Source organism: Amblyomma americanum, chromosome 2 (genome assembly GCF_052857255.1).
Source record: "Amblyomma americanum isolate KBUSLIRL-KWMA chromosome 2, ASM5285725v1, whole genome shotgun sequence".
Classification (NCBI taxonomy): Eukaryota; Metazoa; Arthropoda; class Arachnida; order Ixodida; family Ixodidae; genus Amblyomma; species Amblyomma americanum.
In genome coordinates, this window is record NC_135498.1 from 174056242 (window position 1) to 174081139 (window position 24898).

The window sequence follows — 24898 nt, forward strand, 5'->3', positions numbered from 1 at the left end:
ACAGGTATCAGATGCTGCAACTTGTGAAGACGCTATGATGTTCGGCAGTGAGTTCAGATGGCTAGGAAATTTTGCGACTTGAGAATGTTTGTGAGGTTTGGGTACTTTGAATGGCAGAAGCACAGTACACTTTGAATTGAAGTTTCGAATATTTGCCCGCCCTTATTGGTAACGCGTGTGGTGCTGCTGAATAGTCGTGTGCAATGTGTGTTTTGATGCTAGGTGGTGTGACTTGTGCAATTGCCGCGTGTGTGTGCAGGTTCAGCTGGGTGAGGCACGCGAAGGCTGCGAGTTCCTGCAGGCGGAGCGAGCCACCCTGGCTGAGGCTCAGGTGGAGTCAGAGGCTGAGATGCGGCGCCTGCGTGGGCTCCTCGAGGCAGCCTTGGAGACCTCGCGGGTCCTGTACCAGCGCTGCGCCAAGCTGTTTGCCAAGTGCCAGCAGAAGAAGTGGGTAACCCTTTCTCAAATGTCTTACATGCTGCCAGGGTGCCCTTTCTTGATGAGCATATTGCACAAAAAAATGAGCCGAGGCTGACGCAGTGATCAAATATCGAGCGTTAACACACCTAACGTCCACCTAACATAGGTCACCGGTTCGAACCTCTGCGGCAAGCTAGACTAACTTAACGAGTAAGTTTATGCTGCACGAAATGCAGAATCGTTTCACGCCAGCCGGGAGATTCTGCGGCAAACGGTTGGCCCACAATTGCAGTGGTCTTTTTCAGATTAAGTCATCTGCCATTTCGAGCACCAAGTTTGTATTTTAGATATGGCGGTGTTTAAAACTGCCTGGTCGTTCGCATTACGCATTTCATGATACAGGACGCAGTCGTCTGCGAAAAGCCTGATCTTGACGCGTACATCACTGACGATATCGTTTATGAAAATCAGAAAGAATAGCGGACCTAAAACTGAGGCTTGTGAAATGCCTGAGTGCACGTTTGCGGAGGAAAAAGCTGCATCATTGACTTGAACACATTGCTTCCGTAAAGACAGGTATTCTGGAATCCAGTTAATTAAGGTGTTGTTCCTTAGTATGGGTCTTAGTTTCAGCAGTAATTTGGAGTGAGAGAGGCAGTCAAATGCTTTTTCGAAATCGAGGAATATTATGTCAGCTTGGCCTTGCCTGTCTAAAGCTGCTGCTAAATCATGAACTGTTTCTATGAGCAAAGTTATGGTGGAAAACCTTCGTCTAAACCCATGTTGTCTGGTATCAATTAATGCGTTGTCATTCAGAAAGACTGCTATGAAACTGAGGACAGTGCTTTGAGCTGTGGAAAGTGAAATGATAGGGGTAAGGTAAAAAGAAAGGAAGACAGCTGAGTGGATGGATGGAATTCCAGGGGAAGACATCCTAGCTGAAATCAAGAAGAAATGGATGCAAAAGCAATATAACCGATGGTCACTGAGGGTAACGGAGTGGATTCCAAGAGAAAGCGAGTCTTGCTGAGAAAGGAAAAAGACAGGTGGGTGGATGATGTGAGGAAGTTTGCTGGGGGAAAGTGGCTGCCACAGCTGACACAGAACGGTTAATTTGAGGGACATGGGAGATGCCTCTGTCCCGCAGTGAGCATAGTTAGCTTGCTGGTAGTGGTACTGCTCCAACTATTACTGTGAGCTCTGCCAGTCTTTTTAGTCATGTCAGTAGGCTTTCATGCCACCTTTTGTTTTTTTTTCAGCCTGCGCCTCTCCCAGCTGGAGTCTCAGCTGGAGTCCCAGCGGCCCACGGTGGAGGCTGGGGCCAGCAGTGGGCAAGCCCTGGCACAGCTGTCAGCCAAGCTGCAGGCTTTCCTCAAGACAAGTGTTCTGTTTGCAGCGTCGCATTTACAGCTGGACTCAGAGGTACGTGCAACTTCCTTTTACTGTGCACGCTCCAATGTGGCACACTTGAATTGGTTTCACTTTTTTTTTATTTTTGCAGATTTAGCTGTATGGAGGACATTCTTTGGCTTAAGCTACAAGTCATCACTGTCGGCTTAGTACAGTAAACCCGCATTAATTGAAGCTCGCCTGTCTTTGAACCTAATTTCAAGTTGAAAGGCTTTCATGTCCAACAGTAAGCTTCAGTAGATACTATGTTTTTGTTGTCTTGAAATTGTTCTCTGATGGGATTTAAAACCTGGCTCGTGAAAAAAATGGGGGCATACAGCTGGTTGGAGCCATTCTGTACTGAACGATACTAGCTACAGCCACACTGCCTCCAGTTCTGCTTTGAAGCTGGGAGAAGTCACAAGAGAGGTGCAAGGACATAGCCTGTTTTCTGTGGCAACATTAGTGTGCCACATTTAGAGAGGGGACAAGCTGGAAGGGCAAATGGCTTCGACCCTAATCCCCCATCCCACCACAGGTATTGGTGCTGTTTGAGTCATGTTAGAGATCAAAGTTGCTGCTGCTGCCTTCACATTATCATCATGGTCGCATATTCAAAATAGCTGACAAAGTATGCTCTTTGCCAGCCATTTCTTGTGCTGCTTTGCTCCAGACAGGACTCCTTGTATTATACAGTAGAACGCCGCTGTTACGTTCCTCACTGCTGCGTTTTCCCGGCTGTTACGTTGTTTTCGTCCGGTCCCGGCATAGCTCCCATAGGATCCAATGTATTGGCTACCCCGCTGTTACGTTGTAGCTGTGAAAGCGTTCCTGCATGATACGTCGCAACCTGGCACCCCGAACCCGTCCGGGCAACGCGCGCTAACTGCCATTTTGACGAGTCTTGGCCAAACTTGGCTACGGAATTGGCTACAAGACTATGGCCTCCGAGATCACCCCCTTGTACGCGTGTGGGTAATCTCGGAGGCCATAAAAAGCCGCACGCGAGTTGGAGAGATTGCCACTAGATGGCCACTGCCTCGTCAGCCGAAGCGAGTAAAACCCGCGGGCCCGCAGCAATCCAGTCTTTCTTGTTTGTGCGGTTCAACCCATTCGAGTCGCCCGTGTCCTTCCGTCAACAGCTACGCTGCCTACGCCTCGTCAGGCCTCGCTAATCCAGTCTTTCTTGTTTGTGCGGTTCAACCCATCAGAGTCGTCGGTGTCCTCCCGTCAACACCTACGCTGCCTACGCCTCGTCGGGCCTCGCTACGCCGCAAGCGATTTGTCGTCCTTTGATGGCGTCGCGCAAGCACAAGGCGCTTTCCTCGAGGAAAAGCTGGATGTTCTCAACGCAGTCGACAGGCAGCCAGCGCGGAAAAGAGTCGACATCGCCAAGGGTCTTGGTCTGCCACCCTCGACGCTTAACAGCATCGTCTCCAAGCGTGCCGAGATACAAGGGAATGCCGCTTCAGCGTGGACTGCAGTGAGCGCGTCAACTGCACAGCACTGCTTCGCGCGGTGTGGCTTTCGCATGGACGGCGGAGAGGAGACTGCCACAGAAGCTGAAGAGACAGAAGCAACCTCTCATGATCAAGAGCTGAGTGAAGCTTTGAATGCGCTGGGTGCCACGGGAGTCACGTATGACGACCACGTCGCCGTGGATGCTGCTGTCGTGACGTCCGAGTGTCAGAGTATCGCCGAGATCGTTGCAGACTCGGTCGCGAGTGAAGCCTCAGACTGTGATGACGACGAGGAGCATGAGCCGCATGATTCCGGGGAGTTGGCGGACCCGAGCTTTGGAGAAGCCGTCGCGGCTCTGGACCTCCTCCGCAGGTACGTCGCACCTCAAAGCGACGCTGAGAGCAATGCGGCTTTCCAGGCCATCGAGAAATGCGTGGTGTTTTCCAGCGAGCGGAAAAAACGGCAATCGACCATTCTCGATTTTATTAAGACCTAAGCTCACTTGATGTCGAAATAAATTGTTTCAAGGCAAAGCTGCACTGTTTTCATTAATTTTCGGACCTTTCCTCACTGTTGCGTTTTCCCGGCTGTTACGTTTTTTTTTCGTGGTCCGGTGAAAAACGTATGAACGGGGTTCCACTGTAATTAAGTACTGTTTGGATTGCCAATCAATTGCTGGTCAAACTGTAGTTGGACAGTAAACTTGAATTTTTGCAGCACATGGCAGAGTTTTGATATTTATTTTCTACCGAAACTCTCTTTGTCCCGAAATATTTCTTGCTTTTTACAACCTCTGTTTTTCCTTGTGCTCAATGCAGGTTCTGGACGAAATCATGGACGACCTGGAAGGGTCGGGCGATGAGCACTCGCCTTCCGTCGCCCTCCCACCGCGCAAGGACCGTGCTGGACTCGCCATTCCACTGCCGCCGCTGGACGGCGCAGCCACCTTTGCCAACGGTGATTCCGAGCCAGACTCGAGCTACGGCACGCCCGTCGACGAGCTCCCACCTAACGTCTCTCCTGAGCACAGCTCCCTCGTGCAGGCCATCCTCCAGGCAGCCGCTGTCTCTCGGATGCCAGGGCAGCCGGATGATGGCAGAGACCGGCTCGCCAGTGCACCTCTCGTCGTCGAGCATCATTCGGCCGTCAATGGTGGCAGCGAGATCGGTGAGAAACTGGCCGAGAGGAGGAGCTCGTGTGTTGTGGAACACACCTTTGTGGAGTGCAACGGTGTGGTGGCTGCCAATGGTGGTGAGGGTAGTGGTGGCAGGCTCAGGGAAAGAATGGCGACGGGGCAATTCCCAACTGGTGGTGCAGTGTCCACAGCCGAAGGACCTGAACCCGGTGAAGCTCATCGAGTATTGGGGGCTGCCATCGCGTCCAGACCCAATGGCTTCCACATTGACGACAGCGCAGCACTCTTCAGGTGAGGCACTTGCATTATTTCAGTGGCCAGGCTGTTTAAAAGGATACCGAGGATAAATAACAGTTGGCCTGTCTCGATAGCGTACCGCATTCTAATTGCAAAGGGACTGCTTTCTCTGAAAACTGAGATTTTGTAAGCTGGAAAAGAGCAAAAAAGAAAATGCAAGTGTTGCCATTACTGGCTAATTTCTGCGTTCTGATTGCTGATTACTTCAGCATTTTGGCTGAAGTAAACTGCGTGCATCGACACTGAATTTCGGGCCGGGATTCCAGAGGCTACACTACCGTATTTACTCACATAATGCTCGCACTCGCGTAATGCTCGCACCCCCCACATTGGCTATCAAAAATTTGAAAATTTTTTTTCCCCGCATAATCATCGCACCCCCAAAATTACTGCCGCGAGCCGTCTGCTTGTCGTAGCGATCGCCATCTATTGACTGCGGCCACAACTAACTGCCATGGTTGGGCACTTGTGCTACTAGGTGGCGGTACTGTGCTATCATCCGCTGCCACCGCCGTTACCGCTCATTGACTCACCTCCGCTACGCCATTTTGCGAAGGTGTCTCCAGCTCTCCGGTGTCTCGTAGGCCTCGTTTGCCTTGTTTGCGTGTTGCACCGTGCTCTTTGTGCCGCTTCGCCATGGGACGCTACGCAAGCTACGCAGCTGCTTTTAAGCTAAAAGCTATTGAGTATGCGTTGGAACATGGCAACCGCGCCGCCAGCAGACACTTCGGCGTCAACGAGTTTTGCGTCCGGTATTGGAGACGGCAGCACGACGAACTCAAGACGAATGGTAAGACGCGCCGGGCCTTCCGTGGACCGAAGACTGGGAAATTTCCTGCCGTCGAATCCTCTTTATTGGAATCTATGAAGGCTCGACAAGCGGATGGGTGTGCTGTGTTGATTGATTTGATACGGAACCAGGCGCTCGTAATCGCAAGAAAGGAGGGCATCCGGGTGCAAGACTTCCGCGCTAGTAACGAGTGGGCCACACGATTTATGCGGCGCAATGGGCTCTCGCTCAGGAGGCGAACGACGCTTTGCCAGCGCCTGCCCGCAGCCTATGAAGCGAAAATAGTGGACTTCCATCGATTCGTTATCAGGATCCGGCAGGAGAAAAACTTCTTGCTCTCCCAGATAGGGAACGCGGACCAAACTCCGCTGAATTTCGATATGCCCAGCAGCAGGACAGTCAAACAGACAGGCGCTCGGACTGTGCACGTCAGGACTACAGGTTCCGAAAAACAGAGGTGCACGGTCATGCTAGGCGTGACGGCGGACGGGCGGAAGCTCCCACCGTACGTCATTTTCAAGCGGAAGACCCTCCCGAATGGAAAGCTCCCCCCTGGTATACACGTGCGCGTTCAAGAAAAGGGGTGGATGACCGCGGACCTTATGGTGGACTGAGTGAAGACTGTGTGGGGGTGACGACCGGGAGCGCTTCTTTTTCCGTCGCTCCTCGTGCTTGATAGCTTTCGGGCCATCTTCAAGAGTCGGTTCGGGCGAAGTTCAAGGAACTGCGCACGGACCTGGCTGTTATACCCGGCGGCCTCACATCAATGCTACAGCCTCTTGACGTATCTTTGAACAAGCCATTTAAAGATAACGTCCGGAGGCTGTACGCAGAATGGATGGCCGAAGGTGAACATGCTCTGATGCCGGGCGCCAAGGTCAAAAGACCGTCCATGGAGCTGCTGTGCAGCTGGGTATCAGAGGCATGGGGGATGATTGATGTAAACATGGTGGCCAGAAGCTTCAAGAAAACAGGAATTTCTGACGCCCTGGATACGACCGAGGAACACCTGGTATGGGACGACGAAGAAGCATCGGAAGATGAAGAAACCATCGATTCCAGTGTCGACACGGACTCTGATGAAGAGTAGAATTGCCTGCAGGACGTATGCAACGCGAGTTGTGACGGGGAGGTTGCGCGCGGAAAATAAAGTGCTTTAGCAGCTTGAGCTTATGTTCACCCTGTACTTCCATAACAAAGGTAAGTTACGCTTAAAAGTAATGTTTTCGTTATATTTACAATTGCGGACCTGACAATCCTGATCTTGCACCCATTCATCTTTACATTTAACACTCCGAAACATTTGCTTGAAAATTTTCCCCGCATAATTATCGCACCCCCAAACTTCGCGTTGATTTTCAGGGAAAAAAAAGTGCGAGGATTACACGAGTAAATACGGTACATCTACATAGCACTAAGGACTCGGGAGGGTACACCACACTAAGGACATCACAAGTCAAGTTGACTGTCACAAGTCAGTTTTCTCACCAGTAAATGTGCCTTTTGCTGCTGGACAAAGGTCACATAGTGAAGAGCCAGAGCATCATTTTTTACAGAGAACAATAATTGTTTGGAGTTGTTTGTGTTGCACCTCTAGGACGGTTACCGTATTTACTTGATTATATCATACTGGCCATTTTTTATTTGCAGCAGAAGTGGAAAGTCACCTGGCACAATAATTTAATCAATGTATATTGATTCACTTATTTATATGAAAATTGAGCCAAGGCAGACTTTCATCAGGGGTACTCATTTCAGCCGGAAAAGTGCTTTTCTGCCTGAATTTTCAGCTGGAGTGATGTTTTCCAGCAGTAAATGGAGTAGATTCAAGATAGAGCTATTCCAGCTGCAAAAAAAAAAAAGCCATTCCAGTTGGACACTATCTGTGGTTCAGTAATTTAGCTGGAAACAGATGTCGTTCCAGCTCGGATTGAAGGGTTTACAGCTGGAAGGGCATGAGAATCCAGCTGGAAATGGCATCTGTTTTTTACCTAATTATGAATGATGAAATGATTTTTTCCTTGTTTCTGCTGTGGTGGCTCAGCGGCTTTGGCATTGGGCTGCTGATCCCAAAGTAGCGGAATCTAAGCAAGCCACGGTGGCTGCATTTCGGTAGAGGCGAGATTCAGAAATGTCCATCTGCTGTGCAATGTGAGTGCACCTTAAAGAATCCCAGGTGGCCAAAGTTTATTTTACCGGAGGCCTCTACTACATCCCTCTTCGCACACATGTCACTTCGGGACGTCACACCCCACATACCATTACCACAATTTACCCAACAGCGAGCACTCTTGAACCAGTAGTAGACCCAGCTATGTCCAGACCATATGGACTGTAGGGGATGCTCTCCCAAAAGGACTGACTGTTTGTAGTCTCATGATTCAAGTGGATCCGGGAGGATTACGGCCGTGCTGAGAATGGCCTCTTTCTACCAGTTGGGGGGCCTGATCAGAGCCAGCAATATTTTCTGGTCCAAACTCACAGAGTGGACAGAGAGAGCTACTCTTTCAGTGCACTGCTTTGGTTACTCCTCATATGGGCTCCCTTGCAGTTAATACTCATGGAAGTTTAAGCTAGAGCTGCCGGCAACCTAGCTAGAGTGGTGTTCACTGCCCATGCCGTGTGTTCGTGTGCAGTGGGGAATCCGTTTGCAGATGGGAGCAGTATGGGCGTGAGAGCTATTGCATCATGACCACCAGCACTGTCGACTGGTTGTGTCCGTAGCACGACAAAGGCCTGTCCTGTTTAAATGTAGCTGGAGAGTAATTAGCTTCATTATCATCAGATGGGAGTGTGTCCGAAGGTATGGCTGAGCAATGCAAACACGGAGTGCAGCAGAGCCTCGTTTATGCATATTCTGAAAGAATGCGAGGAAAAAGCTGATTGTCCTGGAAAGCACGACTCAGAACCCCTTAACATTTCGAAAAATGGAACTCGAGTAGAAAGGCAATTACTGACTCTAACACTTTCCATAAAGGTCGGTCAGGCATATATTCACATTTATATTGTTCTTAGTGTTAAAGAAAGGTCGCAACCTATCCACTCCTTTGACAGCAAAAGCGAAAGTACCGGGGGTATTTTCATTGTCTTCATCAACGTTTTCAAACGTTTCACCCCCCTGCGCTCATGTATTTTGGAGAAGCGATATTGGCAGTTGTACACCTGTGCTTGGCTCGCTGCTACGTTGCCAAATCTATGTTTGTTACTAAAGCCCATCTTAAGAATCAGAATTTGACGAAATGACGATCATAGTTACTGGGGAATTATATTATCCAGGAACTTATTAACTAGAAGAAAATATTGACAGATGATTACAGTGGTCGATAATGTGAAATTTGAACATGGCTCTTTACACACCACCTGCCACGGTTGGCAGGTGGCGTATTACACTGCTAGCCACCCTCTGGGATCTTCCTGTGACAACCACCTTCCAGATGTCCATTGCCCCGCTCTCACCGTGGCAGGTGGCATTTTGCTCTGCAACTAGCCACAGCTGTCAGGTGGCGTGTGACGCCGCTGTAGTGAAATCAGATGATCGCAAACAAATATGGCACTTGGGTGCCAAAATCGCTTTTCACATAAAATTCAAGACTTTTGTCCCCTATAGTACAAAGGGTCTCTCATCCACACTGTTGTACTAGTGCAGTCTTTGAATGCTTGGGTATGCTTTGCAGCTTCCACACCAGTGCCAACAAATTATGAGAAGATAATCATAATCCGGTGTCTAGAAATGCACCATGTCGCTTGGGTATGCGCTACCCTCAAACCATGCCACTCTCCTCTGACAGGCCCAACCATTGCCTTGCCAACGGCGTCCTCAGTGGTGCTGGTCCTTCTGAAAATGGTGCCCTCAGCAGTGCGTCATCTGGAAGCCAGCAGCAACTGCAGGGGGCCGGGGACGATGACGCGGCCCAGTCATCGGTCGCCGGCAAGCCCGTGGGCACGGTGCCGCCCTTCCGCACGGTGATGGCGACTGACGGCAGCAAGCTGACCGGCAGCGTTGGCGTCACGGCCGGCAGTGGTAGCGGCAGCAGCCACGAACGGGCTGTGGCCGAGCTGGCATCCCTGTCGGGCAAGCTGGTGCGCATTCATTCGCTCATGCAGGCGCGCGTCCAGGAACGGCTGCGCACCGACCATGAGCAGATGTGAGTATAGTGGGCTGGTCATTTCCGCATTGGCACCCACAATGGTGTTGTAATGGCTATAGTGTTCTGCTGCTGAGTGCTACATCACGGGTTCAGCTGTGGCCACATTTCAACGAAGGCGAAATGAAAAGCGCTAGCATGAGAGCTTATGAACTGCAAGCGAGAGCTGCGCAGTTTAGTAAGTAAACAAACAGTGAATTGAGGGGCACTTATAGAAAATGAGGAGAGACTGCTTGGAATTTTCGATGTCGTTTTGAAGTTGCCAGTGCCAGATGCCGAGAAGGCAGAGTTTCGCACTTTAGTTATGTTGGCTTCCCCTCTTAATGCCGTCTGAACACAACAGTGGTGAACCAAGTGATACCTGCGGATGGCTTGCCCACATAGCAAGGGTGTCATGGGTGCGTCAGCCCGAAAGCAACTGCATACAGTAAGCGCTGCCACTTTTGCCCTCTCCGTAGCATCGCACGATTACTGCAAGGCTGCAACCGTCCATGCTACTACTTCCATGGCATGTCATGGGTATTACAGATGCCTATGGGGCAAACATGTACTGATTGGCCAGCCCGCATGGCTACTGACCTTCCATGCCACTCTATTTTCCGTGGTGCTGTCAGCGCATATGAGAGAGAGCCCGAACCATACCATGGTGCAAATGCTTGCCACACCGATCCCAACCCATTCATGTAGTGCTGTGCGCTGAAGCCTGCTGCTTGTCGTCAGGGTGGATACAGCTTAGTGCTGGCGAATTTGATATGTTCGTTTTACATCCAACTGAATTTAATGTGCTGTAGTCTCCCGTTAAGACTAACTTGGTTAAAACGAATTCTCGGACAGGATCAACAATGTGAGACCATTTGGTTGGCTTCCGATAGGACTTTGAGTGTGCAAAAAAATCTGCTTAAGACTTAACTGTTTCGCATCTCCATCAGTTAAGGCGAACTTTCGCAGGGACCGCGAACCACGGTGACTCAGTTTAGCGGCAAGAAAAAAAAATAAAATGCTTCTACGCCAGGTTTGGTTTTGGTTTATTGGTGTTTAACGTCCCAAAGCAACTCGGGCTATGAGGGACGCTGTAGTGAATGGCTCCGGAAATTTGGACCACCTGGGGTTCCTTCACGTGCACTGAGATCGCACAGTACACAGGCAGGCCTCTAGAATTTCGCCTCCGTGAAAATTCGACCGCCGTGGCCGGGATCGAACCAGCGTCTTTCGGGTCAGCAGCCGAGTGCCATAACCACTGAGCCACCGCGGTGGCTCTTCTACACTAGAAAGTGCAACCCCCATTAGACGGCTTCTGCGCACCTTCAAGTAAAACTGTGTGGAAGCTGTCTTGTGAGCAAGCTTTCTTGCCAGTGCATAAAAGGCAGGGCACCATTGCACCTGTCGGGTCTCGGCACCGCACATGCGACGCATGCCGTGCATTGCCCCCAACAGACTATAAGGAGCGCATAAGCAATGTACAGCTGCTCGTTTTCTTGAGGCGTAAAAACTCCGGGGTCGTATTTCCAGCTGATGCAGTGTTGCAACACGTGTTATCGCAGCTCAGAGATGGCGAGATGGCGGCGTTGTGCGCATCGCCTGTGGCAGACTGAAAGGCACTTGGTGTGCCTACTTGTGGGGTTGGTAAGAGCTAACAGAAGGTGCCCTGGTGGGCACCTTCGAAGTAATCGGAACTGGATGGAAAGCAAAAATCAGAAACATGCACATGAATAGCAGCCCTTGTTGGATACAGTGAGAAAAAGGAGATGATGAAAAAAAAAACACCAATGCCATTTTTAAGCAGGATAACGTGGGCTTGTTTCTGCTGTCTTCATCTCACTTCATGCATATTCCAATATATGGTCTGTTTGCAATTATTCTCGCTTTGAAAGGCTATTGTATTCATAGTTTTCATACAGTATATCAACACACATAGCATGGTCGCATATCCTTTTTAGTGGCACTTCTGTTAAGACAAACTTCTGATAAGACGAAACAGATTTTCTGGTCCATTCAAGTTTGTTTAAAGGGACCCTACTGTATAAAGTACTGGTTAGATGTGCTTCTTAAATAGATTTTGTAAGATGCAAGTGTGCCTGATAAGGCTATTTGGTGGTTCGGGGTGATGAAAGATGGAAGACAGCGCAACTTTTTAGACAAAAACTAGATGAAGAGTAAACACCACTGTGCTGAAACACCAGCACGATAGTTCAATACAGAGTTCAATACAGTCAACGATTCGTTATCTCCGTGTTTGAGATATCAAGGTTGCTCTAGCCTACTTTCTATGCAGTCCAACAAATGCAGTATTGAACATAGATGAAATAAGAACGGTTGCATGGAATGAGGCCTGGTGAAAAGACTAAGAACTGAGGTGGTGCAGGACAGCACGCAGTTTACTTTTGATTGTCCAGAATGAGCTGAGAAAGTTGGAGTTGTCTGTCTCCATGTGTATTTGGCAAAGTGCAGAGTGGAATGCCTGTGGCCTGTATTCTGCATGGCCAAATACTGCCAGTGTTAGCAGGTGTTGTGCCTGCACCACTGCTCTGTAAATCCCTGTGCAGTACTTTTTCTCTGTTGTATACTTGGGAGTAGCGGTTGCATTGTCCTAGAACGGAAGGTGTCCGGGATAGAAGTGCCCTTGATTGACGCAGTGAGGAGCTGAAGCAGAACCTGGACACGGTGTGTTGCCAGAAGGCCCAGTGTGGCCTGGAGGCTGGGGAGCTGCGCCGCCAACGGGACCAGGCATGCGAGCGGGCACAGCGGCTTGAGCAGCAGATGGCCACCCTCCAGGATGGCCACGCCCGGGAGGTGGAGCTCCTCTTCCAGCAGATGGGTGACCTGAAGGAGAAGAACCGGTGCCTGGCTGCTGTCAACCAGGAGCAGGGTCGCCAGCTGCAGGAGGAGCTGTCACGGCGGGGCTTCTCCTCTGAGGCGGATGCCATCTGCGCCAAGCTGCAGTTGCGCCAAGAGGTGGAGCGCCTGCGTGAAGAGCTGCTCCTTAGAGAGGAGCAGTTGCGTGCCCTGGCCGCCAAGTTTGGCAGGTTCCGCAAGGCCTACGAGGACAACTACCAACGGGCAACAGACGACATCGACAAGCTCGACACCATGCTGGAGCGTGTCATCGAGGTGCGTGGAGCCAGGAAGAGATAGGGGAGGCCCCAGCTATTTGAAGTGCAGTACATAAAGCGGGGCAGAAACCGCATCCTTTTTCACGAAGGAGCAATGCTGAGTCAGCAGCTGCCAGAATTGCACATTGGAGCAGAGCCAGGTTGAGTTTTTCAGCATTCTCTAGAAACCCTGAGCTGTGCTTGTAGTCTCCGGACAACTTTTGCTTTCTGAAGCTCATTTTGTTCAGTTGGAAAGCATTTCATATCCCATAAACGGGCTTTTCAGAGCCTACAGTTGATTTTGCCAAAAAACCCTTGCATTGGACATTTAACCTTGATCAGGTTGTCATGCAGCCTCATGGTTCTCTTCTGAGTTTCAAAAAGAAAACAACTATGCCAACATTTTGACAGCAAGTGGTGACACATTGCTTTGCACGCCTCGAACAGTGATCATTTATTGATATAAGTCACATTCTGAACAATTGAAGAGCATCAGGCGATTTGCTCGCTGAAGTGTAACTACCAAACCAAATATACATATTTACTGACGTTTTGAACCCACTCCCCACTTTGTAAATGATAATTAACTTTTTTCTTTTAACCTCGCATGAAAAAGTGTGCACCTGACTGTCAGGGCCAGTGTTCAGCTTGTTCACTTTCTCTTGTGATTGGGCGCCGCTGTCGACAGTCGCGAAATCATCGGATTGCGTCGTCATACAGCAAACACCTTTTGAAGTGGACGATGCTTAACACCAGCCATATACGAATGCGAGCAACACTGAGACAGAACTTGTAGACCGTACGTTTTTGTTCATGGATGGATGGACGAATGGACGTGCGAGAGAGAGCGGACAGGCGGGCGAGTGAGCGGCCGGCTGGTGGCCAGGTGGCCGACCAGCCCAGCAAGTGAGCGGATGGTCAGGCGAGCAGACAGGCAGACGAGCGGCCGGCTGTTCAGGTGAGTGAGCGAACGAGCAGGCGGGCAGCCGAGTGGCCAGGCAAGCAAGTGAGCAGCCAGCTGGGCGAGTGAGCGGCAGAGGAAGCAAGCAGCCAGGCGGGCGAGAGAGCATAAGGATGGGTGAGCGGGCAAATGGGCAGATGAGTGGGCGAGTCAGCATAAGGATGAGCAGACATGAAATTTTGTATGGTATGAAATTTTGGCTAACAAAAAGATCTGTTGAAACTTTCTTTCCCCCGTAATGAACCCTCTCCCTCAGTTAAGGTCAGCTTTCCTGAAAAAGAAAAAAAAACGTGGCTTCATTATGGAGTAAGTACGGTATACTGATCGAATGCTGTTTGACAAATAAAGTTGTTGAAAATTACAGCAGCCAGCTTTTTGCTTCTTCAAAAACCAGCCTTTTCAATCGAATCGAGTATGAAATACTTTAGTACTATTATTCGTAATAAGGGAGTAATTACTCATTGGCATTGGTTGATGTCATTGAGTTATTATTTACACGTTTATAAGTCGACTCGAATGTAAGTCGACCCCCCAAATTACATTTCCGAGAAATGAAAAACCTTCCGAGGTTGTTAAAGTTTGGCCTTGAATAGTTGAATGCAATAGCATTATCCACCGGCCACTGTTTATCACCAGCTGCTATCGGCTGCCACACGCGGGCGTGCCCATGGGCACATTCCAAAATGAAAATGCATTAGTCAGTGGACTACTCGTCCACACTCACTAGCGCTGCCGTCGTGGTCGCTACTGTGGTCCCACAGCCTGTCGTTCTAACATTGTCGTCCAGCAAAATCCCGCACTTCGCAAACAGCCACATCACGACATCGCATGGAACAGCTGAAAATTTTCCTCGCTGCAGCTGCCACACCTGTATCACCTATTCCAAACATCGAACTTGCAGCCCGGTGCATGGCTGTTCGTTTCTTCGGCGTAAAAAATGGCAGCCATTTTGAATGTAGCCTTGAACGAGCGGTGGTCGCTTGCCGAAGCTGGAGCACAAATGATGACTGACGAAGCACTATATTGAAAGCTTGTAAAACGCGGCCGGTAGTAGCCAAATGCGTCGGAACCAAAGAGAAACTACGCGTGAATGGCGGCGGCTCTTCCATTGGCTACCGACACTCCCCGGCACCGCTGACGTACCGAGGGGGGGTGCCGCCTCGATTGGAACAGCGGCCCTTCCATCAGCTATCAACGCTCCCTTGAGCGCTGAGTGCGCATTTGAAAGTAAAAAGAAAACTTGGATGCTAGAGCTTTCCTTAAAACGCGATTACGTTATCCGGCAGCAACCGCAGTCAACAGCCACGTGTGGGGTGCCAGTTTGCTGCTTATCGATAGCGCCATCGGCCGCCGCCTACGCGCGGAGAAGCGATGCCAGTTCTGCGCGTTGGCATAGCAGCTACTTAAGGCCAGCACCAAGAGAGATACGACGGAGCCACACAGTAAAAGTGCAACCACGCTGTGGCATGCCCGATATCTCGTTTGTCTCGCCTTTACTTATATTTCGATGTTTTTGTTTCGATTGCGAGTCGAGCCGCCCACTTCAGATTTTCAAATTAAAAAAAATAAGCCAACTTACAATCGCGTAAATATGGTACTCTCTTATTACAAATTTACTGCACCTTGGGGGCTTCCCCTAAAAACATTTGACCAATGCTGTTCCCACTTCGAGTTATTTATCAGTTTGCTCTCGCCCTACCACAAGCTTGCCGTCCCGGTTAACTCAGTTGGTAGAGTGACTGCTCCAGTGAAGCGGTGGTCCCGGGTTCGAACCCCGGACCAGGACGAATTTTTCCTTAACTGCGAAGTTTCTGAGAAAGCTGTTTGCTTTCCTTTGTAGCCGTATGGCTGCGCTTGGGTGGATGCCAACGAGTAATTACTCCCTTACTACAAATTTACTCCACCTTGGGGGCTTCCCCTAAAAACATTTCACCAACATGCTTCCATGTCAAGCAAATGAACTCCTGTCACAAGCTCCTGCTCATGTTTTGTGTGCATTTCACACCACCCTGGTGCTTTGCTGCTGACATTTTCAGACGCTGGAAGCAGAGCTCGACGTGGTGTCTGGCTGCCCCGCGCTCATGCAGCTGCTGCACAACCTCCGTGGTGGAGGTGCTGCAGGAGAAGAGGCCACATCTGCGAGTGGCACACCCCAGAGTCCACCATCTGGTGGCAGCCTCATCAACCGGAAGACGCCTACTGCACTCTAGTACCATTCTGTCACGGAAGCTGTAGGTATGGGCTTTGCTCCAGTGCTGCTCAGTACCGTGTGTACTCGATTCTAAGCCAACGTCCAAAAGTTAAATGGACACTAAAGGGGTAAACTGAGTTAAGCTAGACTTATAGGTTAGCCTCACATGCTTGCAGATATGTAATTTTTATTGTAAACAAACGTGGTACAAGCCAGGAAATTGGATACAGTTAAGTCTGGATGAACGAACCTCCATGTAGCAAAATCCTCAATGTTACGAAGTTTCTCAGTTCCCCAAAGCTGCCCCCATTGAGGCATATGTACAGCCGCCGACCGATTTTTCGGACGTGGCGGGACCCGGAAAATGGTCCGAATAATCTAACAGTGCAAAAAATCCATAAATTAAAAAAAAAACTTTTCTGCGGAAAACTGCCTTTCAAAATCGTGAAAATCGCTGCTCCCCATATTTCGCCTTCAAGCGATAATATTGGACTGTATCACACGCCGCGGTAGCTCAGTGGTTAGGGCGCTCAACTACTGATCCGGAGTTCCCGGGTTCGAGCCCGACCACGGTGGCTGCGTTTTTGTGGAGGAAAAACGGTAAGGCACCCCTGTGCTTTGCGGTGTTGGTGCATGTTAAAGATCCCCAGGTGGTCGAAATTATTCCGGAGCCCTCCACTATGGCACCTCTTTTTTCTTTTCTTCTTCACTCCCTCTTTTATCCCTTCCCTTACGGCATGGTTCAGGTGTCCAATGATATATGAGACAGATACTGTGCCATTTCCTTTCCTCCAAAAAAACCAATTATTGGACTGTATCTGAGCCATAGTCATGCTTTCGTCATGTCCGCACCATCTCACATCACGATACCACACAGTGTGACGTGGCTGCAAGTCGTGCTGCAAACGAAAGCACTCGCTGCGCGAAGTATGAACAGTCGGTTAGCACGGGGCAGCGACAATCACGAAGACCGAGAGGTAACCCACGGGAAGACGTCAGCGGAAGCAAGCGCCTTCTAATGCACTCTCCCTTCCCCCTTCTACCATGTTTGCTGCCCCGCACCACAGGTGACGTCGTCCAAGCCGCGGCTGTACCGTTTTCAGTGCTACCGCACGCTCCTTGTAGGCCATCTCGATGGCAACGGAGAGCGTCGCATTATCTCGAATGGCAATGATAGAGAACAAATAGCCAAGTTTATCCAAGCCAGTCCTTCTGATTCACTCCGTCAGTGTATTAACTATGCTGTCAGCGCCCACCAATTCCCTTTTAATCCAAGATGGTATCTTTCACGGTGGCGGAGAACGGGCTGGCTGTGACAGCGATGCCCGCTTCTGCCTATATTAGGCCAAAATAACGAACTTTCGGTTGAAAAACCCATCTCCACAGTATTGTTGGCACTATCAGTCGTGAAAATGTACTAGTTACTATCAGGTGCACGACAGTTCCTCAGCAAAGTCCAAAGTATCGCGCAAGTTCAGATTATTGGACCCCGAAAAATCGGTTGGCTACCGTTCATGTAACGAAGGTGTTGCAGCAGCCGACTTGGCCAAATCACTTGAAAGTTTCATGAAAATAAAAAGCAAACCACCACGAGAGGAATGTCTACGTTTGCAACGAGCGGACCCATTTGACAACAGACTGGGCTCTATGGCATACACAGCAGTCTCCACAGCTTTCGCTTTTGTAGCGTCTTGCCGCATGGCACCACAACAGTTAATGCGCAAAAGCAGCACAAAACAACGGGCTATCACAAAGAAGACATAGTACGAGCAGTGCACTTCGATCACCACTGCCATGCGATTCAGGCACCAACAGCAGACATGTGCCAGGAGTGGGGACGATGGAGAGCACCGGTAATGCAAGGTAATGAGTCGGTTTCGGAGGGCAAGATCAGACAGGCTAAATGAGCGATAAGCACACAGAAAGAGGCAGGTGCTTCTGACTCCACCGCGCACCCAACTCTCCCCACCCCACCGGCTTTAGACGGTTTAGACGGTGGTGGCTGCTACTGCACTCACATTTTTCATTTCATTTCATTTATTAATACCCTCAGGGCCGTTTGGCATTACAGAGGGGAGTGATTAAAATGATAACACATTAAACAAAAGCAAGCAATGCAACAAAAAATAAAATCAACGGGATCATGAAATATCTGATTTTAAGTCATCATCATCAGCCTGACTATGGCCACTGCAGGGCATCTCCCCGAATAACCCTGTCCTTTGCCAGGTGTGGCCACCGTACGCCCACAAAAATTCTTAAACTCATCCGCCCACCTAACCCTCTGCCACCCCCTGCTATGCTTGCCTACTCTTGGAATCCACTTCGTTATCTCCTTAAGAGCCAGTGGTTTTCTTGCCTTTGCAGTACATGCCCTGCCCAAGCCCATTTCTTCCTCTTGATTTCGACTAGGCGGTCAACATGCGTTTGTTCCCTCACCCATTCTGCTCTTTTCCTGTCTCTTAAAGTTGCACCTAGCATTTTTCTTTCCATAACTCGCTGCATTGTCTTTACCTTAAGCTGAACTCTTTGATATTGAGTAAGTGACCTTTCATGTCAGCGTTTGCTGGTCTATTCCATCTACATTGATTTTTCAGTAGTTATTTGCGAATAGTGATTTGTTGGTTCGAAGTGAATTTGAAGCGAATATTTTGAATAATTAGGCACACAGGAAAGGCTGAGTGACACAATAGGCGTTTTCAAAATTAATTTTCTATCACAAAAAGCGATTGCACAAAATGAAAGGAAGAGTGCATTAAAGCTTTGTCAAGCTGACTGAAGCTGTCTCCACTTTCTGCACAAATGGCCGTCTGAAATTGGGTGGAGTCGACCTACATGTGGTGCCAACGTATTTGTGGGGCGGGAGAGCAACTTGTGGGACCTCCGACTGCTGCTGTTTATTGCGATTGAGTCGTTGTGCAGCCGTTGCTTTTAAGCAGTGACTGCGCGGACGCCTGCTAGGTATATGCGCCGCAGTCACAGCATCCAGGGCCGTCAGGCATTGGAAAGGGGCACCCATCTCAGTGTGTCTTGTTGCTAGCTCCCCTTCGTGCTTATGTTGTCGCGCTTGGTTAGTGACTTTGATGAGAAAAGTGTCTGCGGCAGATGCAGTCTGCTAAGACTTGTCCTGCCAAAGCACGAGTGCAACCATCTGGCAGGTGCAGATCTGGGCACGACGCTTGCACCTGCTCGTGTCTCCTGCCATATGCATGTGCAGACCGTTCCGGCGTACACTCATGCGTATATGCCTGAGAAGTTAAAATGTTTAGTTGAATATTAAAGTATTTGATATTCGATGCGATCCGAATGTTTGGTATTCGAAATCTCGGAAGTATTCTTCTCAATCGAATAATGTTTCTGGCACGTCGGCGGTCATTGGGGTATGTGCGACTCCTTTGACTTCTGCCGGGCGAGGCTTAGCTGGCTGCAGCTGCCACAGCCGCTCTTCTCTGCGTGAAATTCGCTAATCAAGCCCGATGGCACGTGCTCAAGACACATGGAGACCGGTGCCCCTTTCCGACGCCTGACACGGGGTGGCACTGGGTGCTCGGTGTGTACACCTAGCAAGTTCCATGGAGTCACCACTTAAAAGCAACAGCTACACAATGATGCATTCTCAATTAAGACCAGAATTTGGAGATCCCACAAATAGGTCCCACACCCCACAAATATGTCTGCTTAGCATTAGGTTGGCCCCTCGAATTTCCATTGGCCATTTTTGCAGTCGACACAGCTTCAGTGAGTGTGACAAAGCTTCAAACTGCTCTTTTTTTTTTTTCATGTGATGGCCTTGTATGTTTGAAAAATGCAGTACAGTAGACTCCAAGGGACCATGAAGACTGTTCATCTTATAAGAAATTCGTCTAATCAGGAGTGCTTCTAAAAATGATATTCGAGTATGCAGTGTGTGTCCAAATACTTCGTATATGTGAACAAAGCAATGAAACGGTCTTTTAAGAAAAAAATATGCAACATAAGTATTTGTTGCACTACTAGTGGTCTGCTACACATTGACTGGCCTAGTAAGGCATCAGGCAGTGTTGACTGTTGCCCAGTCTGTTATTTTTTTGTGTGTCTGTCGTGAAAATGGTCTGGCTGCTACAAATGCAGACATCTCACTTAACCTTCTGAGATATCCTTCAGTGCCCTCACGTTGTTCGAAGATGTGCATTAAGGGGGGACGCGGGTCTTAGGGACCAAAAAATCGCGAAAAAATCGACTTTTCAATTTGGTCATAGTTTGATAAGTCTCATCATTTTCCATCTTAATTTCAAGTTTCATGGCTGAATACCGCGCAGTTTACGAGAAATCGACTCGCAAAGATGCAATTTTGACAAGGGAGCTCGCGAAAATAGGTTAGGAAATGCCCGTTTTGCGTCGCGCGTCACGTCAAAAATGGCCGGCGCAGCTAGGTGACTTTGGACTCGCTTGAAAGAGCAACGCCTAAGCTTTCTTTCCCGCCAGAACGAAAGGTCTACTGCGATTGGTCGCCGAGAAAAAGACAGAAAACAAAATATAAAATGCGGCAATGCTATTGGCTGTTGGACACCACGTGGCGAAATTCAAACGCTTCATTGGCCGGCGCCATTTTTTTGAAGGCTCCGCGCTTGTCCTGCGATGCCATTTTGAAAAAGACCGCCGTGGCTTGAAACCGTATCGGAAGTTCGCAGCGTGCATAAGTTTGGGGGAAAAACGTAAAAAAGGCCGCAGAAAGTAAGCGGAAGACGCAAGTTTGTCGGCAGTGACGTCAGCCAGTAGCAGCGGAGTACCTGATCGCCTGAGCGTGAACCGGCGGATGACGCGACCTTGGCAGCCGTTCTGGCGTTCATTCCGAGCACGGTGCATATCGCGGCTGCAGAGGATGACGGAGAGCCGGAGGTTGGTTTTACTTAAAAGTAATCGGAAGAGGGATAAGGGAATAACGAGGCACAGCAGTGCAATTCGGCGGTCGTGATAAGCGCTTGTTTACCAGCATCGGCATCCGCCTTCGACACGGAGCAAATTGCGGGCTCGGGCGAGATTGGCAGCAGCGGGTCAGATTAGACACATTTCTGCCCAGCGCTGATCGTGAGGATTGCGAAGCACGCTGATGATAAAATCGCCAGTTTGGCAGCAATTTCCGCAACCTAGCGCAAGATGTGGACGCTAGCAAACGAGCATGTAGACGCCAACCCTCCATTGCCTGCGGAGCTACCGATGTGGTTGTAGATTTGGTGGCGATCGACAGACTGCTTCACAATACAGTGTGCACCCTCGAAATCTTTTTTGCAGCTTGCTAAGCGGCGGCAACGGCAAAAATGTGATTCAGACTATTCACTATGCGCCTTCTAAGCTGTTTGTTTTGGAAAATTAAGCACTGTAATGTGCTTACACAGCTTCAGAATGTATGATTTCGTTTTTTGCATTTTTCTCAGTTTCATTTTCTGCACCACCCTACACACTGCTGACAAGCTTTTCCCGGCTTTGGTTCGCGCGATTTTCACCATTCTTGTTTTATTTGAAAGCTGAATAATTGGACCTTGCAATAAAACCACTAACAGCACTCTTAATAAACTGTGAAAATACTAAACGGCATTAATAAAAATCACTTTTTTCCTTGCCACTTTTTTGTGAACTTCAAAGCATTGTAACTTTGGTTACAGAAGGGCTAGTACACCGAAAGTACCCTTATTGCAAGCATTAATAACAGTAGAATCCACTGGAATAAAAATTATTTGAATCTGAGTAGCCAATTTTTTCATAAAGTTGTCAGAATAATTTTACTTAAATTCTTGAATTAATAACAAACGACATAATTACACAAAAATGGACACCATATTTGAAATCAGCACACTAACATACATAATAGCCGAAGTTTTCATTATGCTAAGTCCAATATTAAAAAATTTTTCTCTAAGACCCTCTTTCCCCCTTAAAGTGTCCAGGCAAGCGTCAGCTGCATCACAGGTCACCAGTGGAGATTCAGGCGCAACGTCCATGCTGTCATCGTCAGCAGCAGTTTCCGATGATGGGTTGAGAACCTCTTCAATTAAGGCTCCCAGTGTGTCAGCCCTGCACGTTTGCACACCTTCATCAATGCTGACATACGTACTCATATCAACAGAGACACCTTTACTGCTCAGCGTAGAAACAATGCTTCTCTCCTCCAAGTTCACAGTGAAGTTCTCACTCATAGTATCATTCTGCGCTGAGCAGTCACTAGGCGCAACAAACCCCGCATGGCTGAAGGCATTGGCAATGGTCGCTTCATTAACCTGCTTCCAGGCACTGTCAGTAAGTGGACAGCACTTAGCAGGTTCACTGTGTGGCCTTTACTAATCTCCATGCAAATTAGCATCTTCTGCAACAGAGAGTGCCAGTACTGCCTCTTCAAGCTGCTTATCACTCCCTGGTCCATGGGCTGCAGCTTCGCTGTTGTATTTGCTGGTAGAAATTCCAGACGGATGGCAGAAAGTCCAGTGATGTGACCATGTTCAGTTCAGTTCAGTTTTATTCCTTAAAGGCCCCCATTTCAGGGGGTGTTACATAAGGGGTGGGATTACATTTGTAGTGAGGAAAACAAACAGCGATGGTAATTTAACATTGAAGGTGATCTGTTACGCTTTCTTGAAAAGCAGATGTTGAAGCGATGGCGACGATGTCATGGGGTAGGCCGTTCCAGTCCGTGGCTGCTCGAAGAAACAACGAAGCTGAAAACGCAGTAGTGCGTAATAGTGGGCGGGCAACTTGAAGGGGATGACTGGTGCGGTGAGATATGCGTGATGCGGCGGCGATATACGGTGCTTGATTGAGAGAAGAATAAAAGAATTTGTGATAAAGGGTGAGGCTAGCAATTTCGACGACGAAAAGAGAGGGGTGGCAGTCCGGATGTAGCTTTCAAGGATGAGACACTGACGTCATATGAGTATGAGGAATGAATGAATCGGGCAGCACGATTCTGCACAGCTTCCAATGCGGTGATTAGATATGCTTGTTGTGGGCTCCAGATGGGGGATGCATATTCTAATTTGGGTCTTATAAGTGATTTATACGCGAGCAATTTAACATTTGGTGGGGCAAGACGAAGGTGACGTTTTAGAAAACCGAGTGTTTTGTTTGATGCTGAAATGATGTTACCAATATGAACCTGCCATGATAGATTAGAAGAGAGGGTGACTCCTAGATATTTATATGATTGTACTTGCTCAATCTGTGTGTTAGAAATTGAATAATGAAAGAGATATGGATTGTGACGACGAGTGAAGGACATGAGTTTACATTTAGTAGGATTGAGGGACATTAGCCAGTTATCACACCAATTTAGTACGTTGTTAAGCTCTGTCTGAAGAGTGTATTGATCGTGACAGTTATTAATGGTGCGGTAAATAACACAATCATCTGCAAAAATTCGAATACTACAGGAAACATGCAGGGGCAAGTCGTTAATATATATTAAGAATAGGAGGGGACCGAGGACAGAACCTTGTGGGACCCCTGAAGTAACCGGGAGAGATGTAGACAGATGGCCTTTAAGATAGACTGACTGAGAACGGTTAGTTAGGAATTCTTCAATCCATTTGAGAGTATTAGGGGGCAGGTTCAGCTTTGAGAGTTTTAGTAATAGCCGGCGGTGGGGAACCTTGTCAAAAGCTTTGGCGAAATCAAGAAAGAGGGTGTCTGTCTGCATATTACGGTCTAGATTAGCTTGTAAGTCGTGAAGGAAAAGCGCTAGTTGGGTTTCGCAAGAGAGGCCCTTACGAAACTCATGTTGTGAGGGGTGAAAGAAATGGTTTCGGTCCAAGAAGTTTACGATTTGTGAGTAGATGACATGTTCCATGATTTTACAAGGCACACTAGTCAATGAAATGGGGCGGTAATTCAAGGGCGAGTCTCTGTTACCTGATTTGTAGACTGGAACGACCTTCCCCATTTTCCAATCAAGAGGCAAAATTCCTGAGGAGAGTGACTGTGAGAAAATGAGACATAAATATGATGCACAAATTGATTCCACGTTTTTCAATAGTTTTGAATTAATCAGGTCCATGCCAGCTGATGATGAAAGTTTCATATTACGAATTATGGATGAAATGCCTTCTTCGACGAACGTGACTGCCGGCATGGGGGTTTCTAAGTTAAAGGGTGGTAATTGTGAAAGTGCGTTGGGTTCGGTAGTGAACACAGATGTGAATGCATGGTTAAATATTTCTGCGCAATCATGGTCAGTCACTGCTTCATGTGAATCATTCGTCAGTTTAATATCGGGAGGATGTGTTGGGTTTAAAACTTGCCAGAATTGCTTGGGGTTTCTTATAAGTAAGTTTGGTAAGTCATTGTGATAAAATGAGTACTTGGCGTTACGAACAGAAAGTAGGTATGATTTTTCGGCCTCGAAGTATTTTCCCCATGCGGCAGGTGTCGTTTCGTTTGGCGGTACGAAACAATCGTTTCTTTTTGTTTTCGAGTCGTTTTAAGTGCTGGGTAAACCATGGTTTATTGCGATTAGTATGAAAGGTAATCCTTGGTACGAACATATTAGTGAGATGATTGAATTTGTTCTTGAATATCAGCCAGTTTTCACGAATTGAGCGAGTGTGAAATGCGGATACGTATTCAGGAAAAAAGGTGTTAAGTTCTTCAGTTATTGCATTATAGTTACCCTTACCGTAGAGGTGTATCGTTTTATCGGATGTCTGTTTTTGAGTCGAGGTAAATGAGAATAAAGCGTGCATGACTTCGTGATCGCTGATTTCAGGAAGGTAACTGATGGATGATACATTCTCGGGGCTGTTTGTTAGTATCAGGTCGCGTGTGTCCAGGACAGTTAACAACAAACAGAACTTTTCTGTCTCTGGAAGCGGTGATCCATCTCCTGAAGCCACCGCTCGAAGAGCGCTTGCGTCATCCATACCTTCGAATCAGCCATGTACGTGACTTGGAGCATTTTTATGTTTTTAAAGCAGCGAGGTGCTTTAGATTTCTCAATCACCAGCAACCTTAGCTTGTCAGTCCTAGTCACATTCGTGCCCACAAGGACCATTACC

General features: G+C 48.5%; 1 protein-coding gene and 1 non-coding gene across 5 annotated transcripts in view; both read left to right on the plus strand.

Moving 5' to 3' along the window:
- LOC144122006 (uncharacterized) overlaps positions 1-24898 on the plus strand; it is a 182319-nt gene that overhangs the window by 149735 nt on the left and 7686 nt on the right. For 2 of the 4 annotated variants that reach the window (XM_077655504.1, XM_077655505.1), the window contains 6 exons: positions 260-447; positions 1680-1842; positions 4089-4696; positions 9281-9637; positions 12271-12745; positions 15724-15922. In XM_077655504.1, the coding sequence (XP_077511630.1) occupies positions 260-447; positions 1680-1842; positions 4089-4696; positions 9281-9637; positions 12271-12745; positions 15724-15897 (1965 nt within the window). In that variant the 3' untranslated portion in view covers positions 15898-15922. The remainder of the gene's footprint in view (positions 1-259; positions 448-1679; positions 1843-4088; positions 4697-9280; positions 9638-12270; positions 12746-15723; positions 15923-24898) is intronic. The other 2 variants (XM_077655506.1, XM_077655507.1) reach the window with 1 other exon arrangement.
- Positions 15400-15473, plus strand: TRNAT-AGU (transfer RNA threonine (anticodon AGU)). Its single transcript has one exon. It is a non-coding gene; the product is annotated as a tRNA-Thr (tRNA).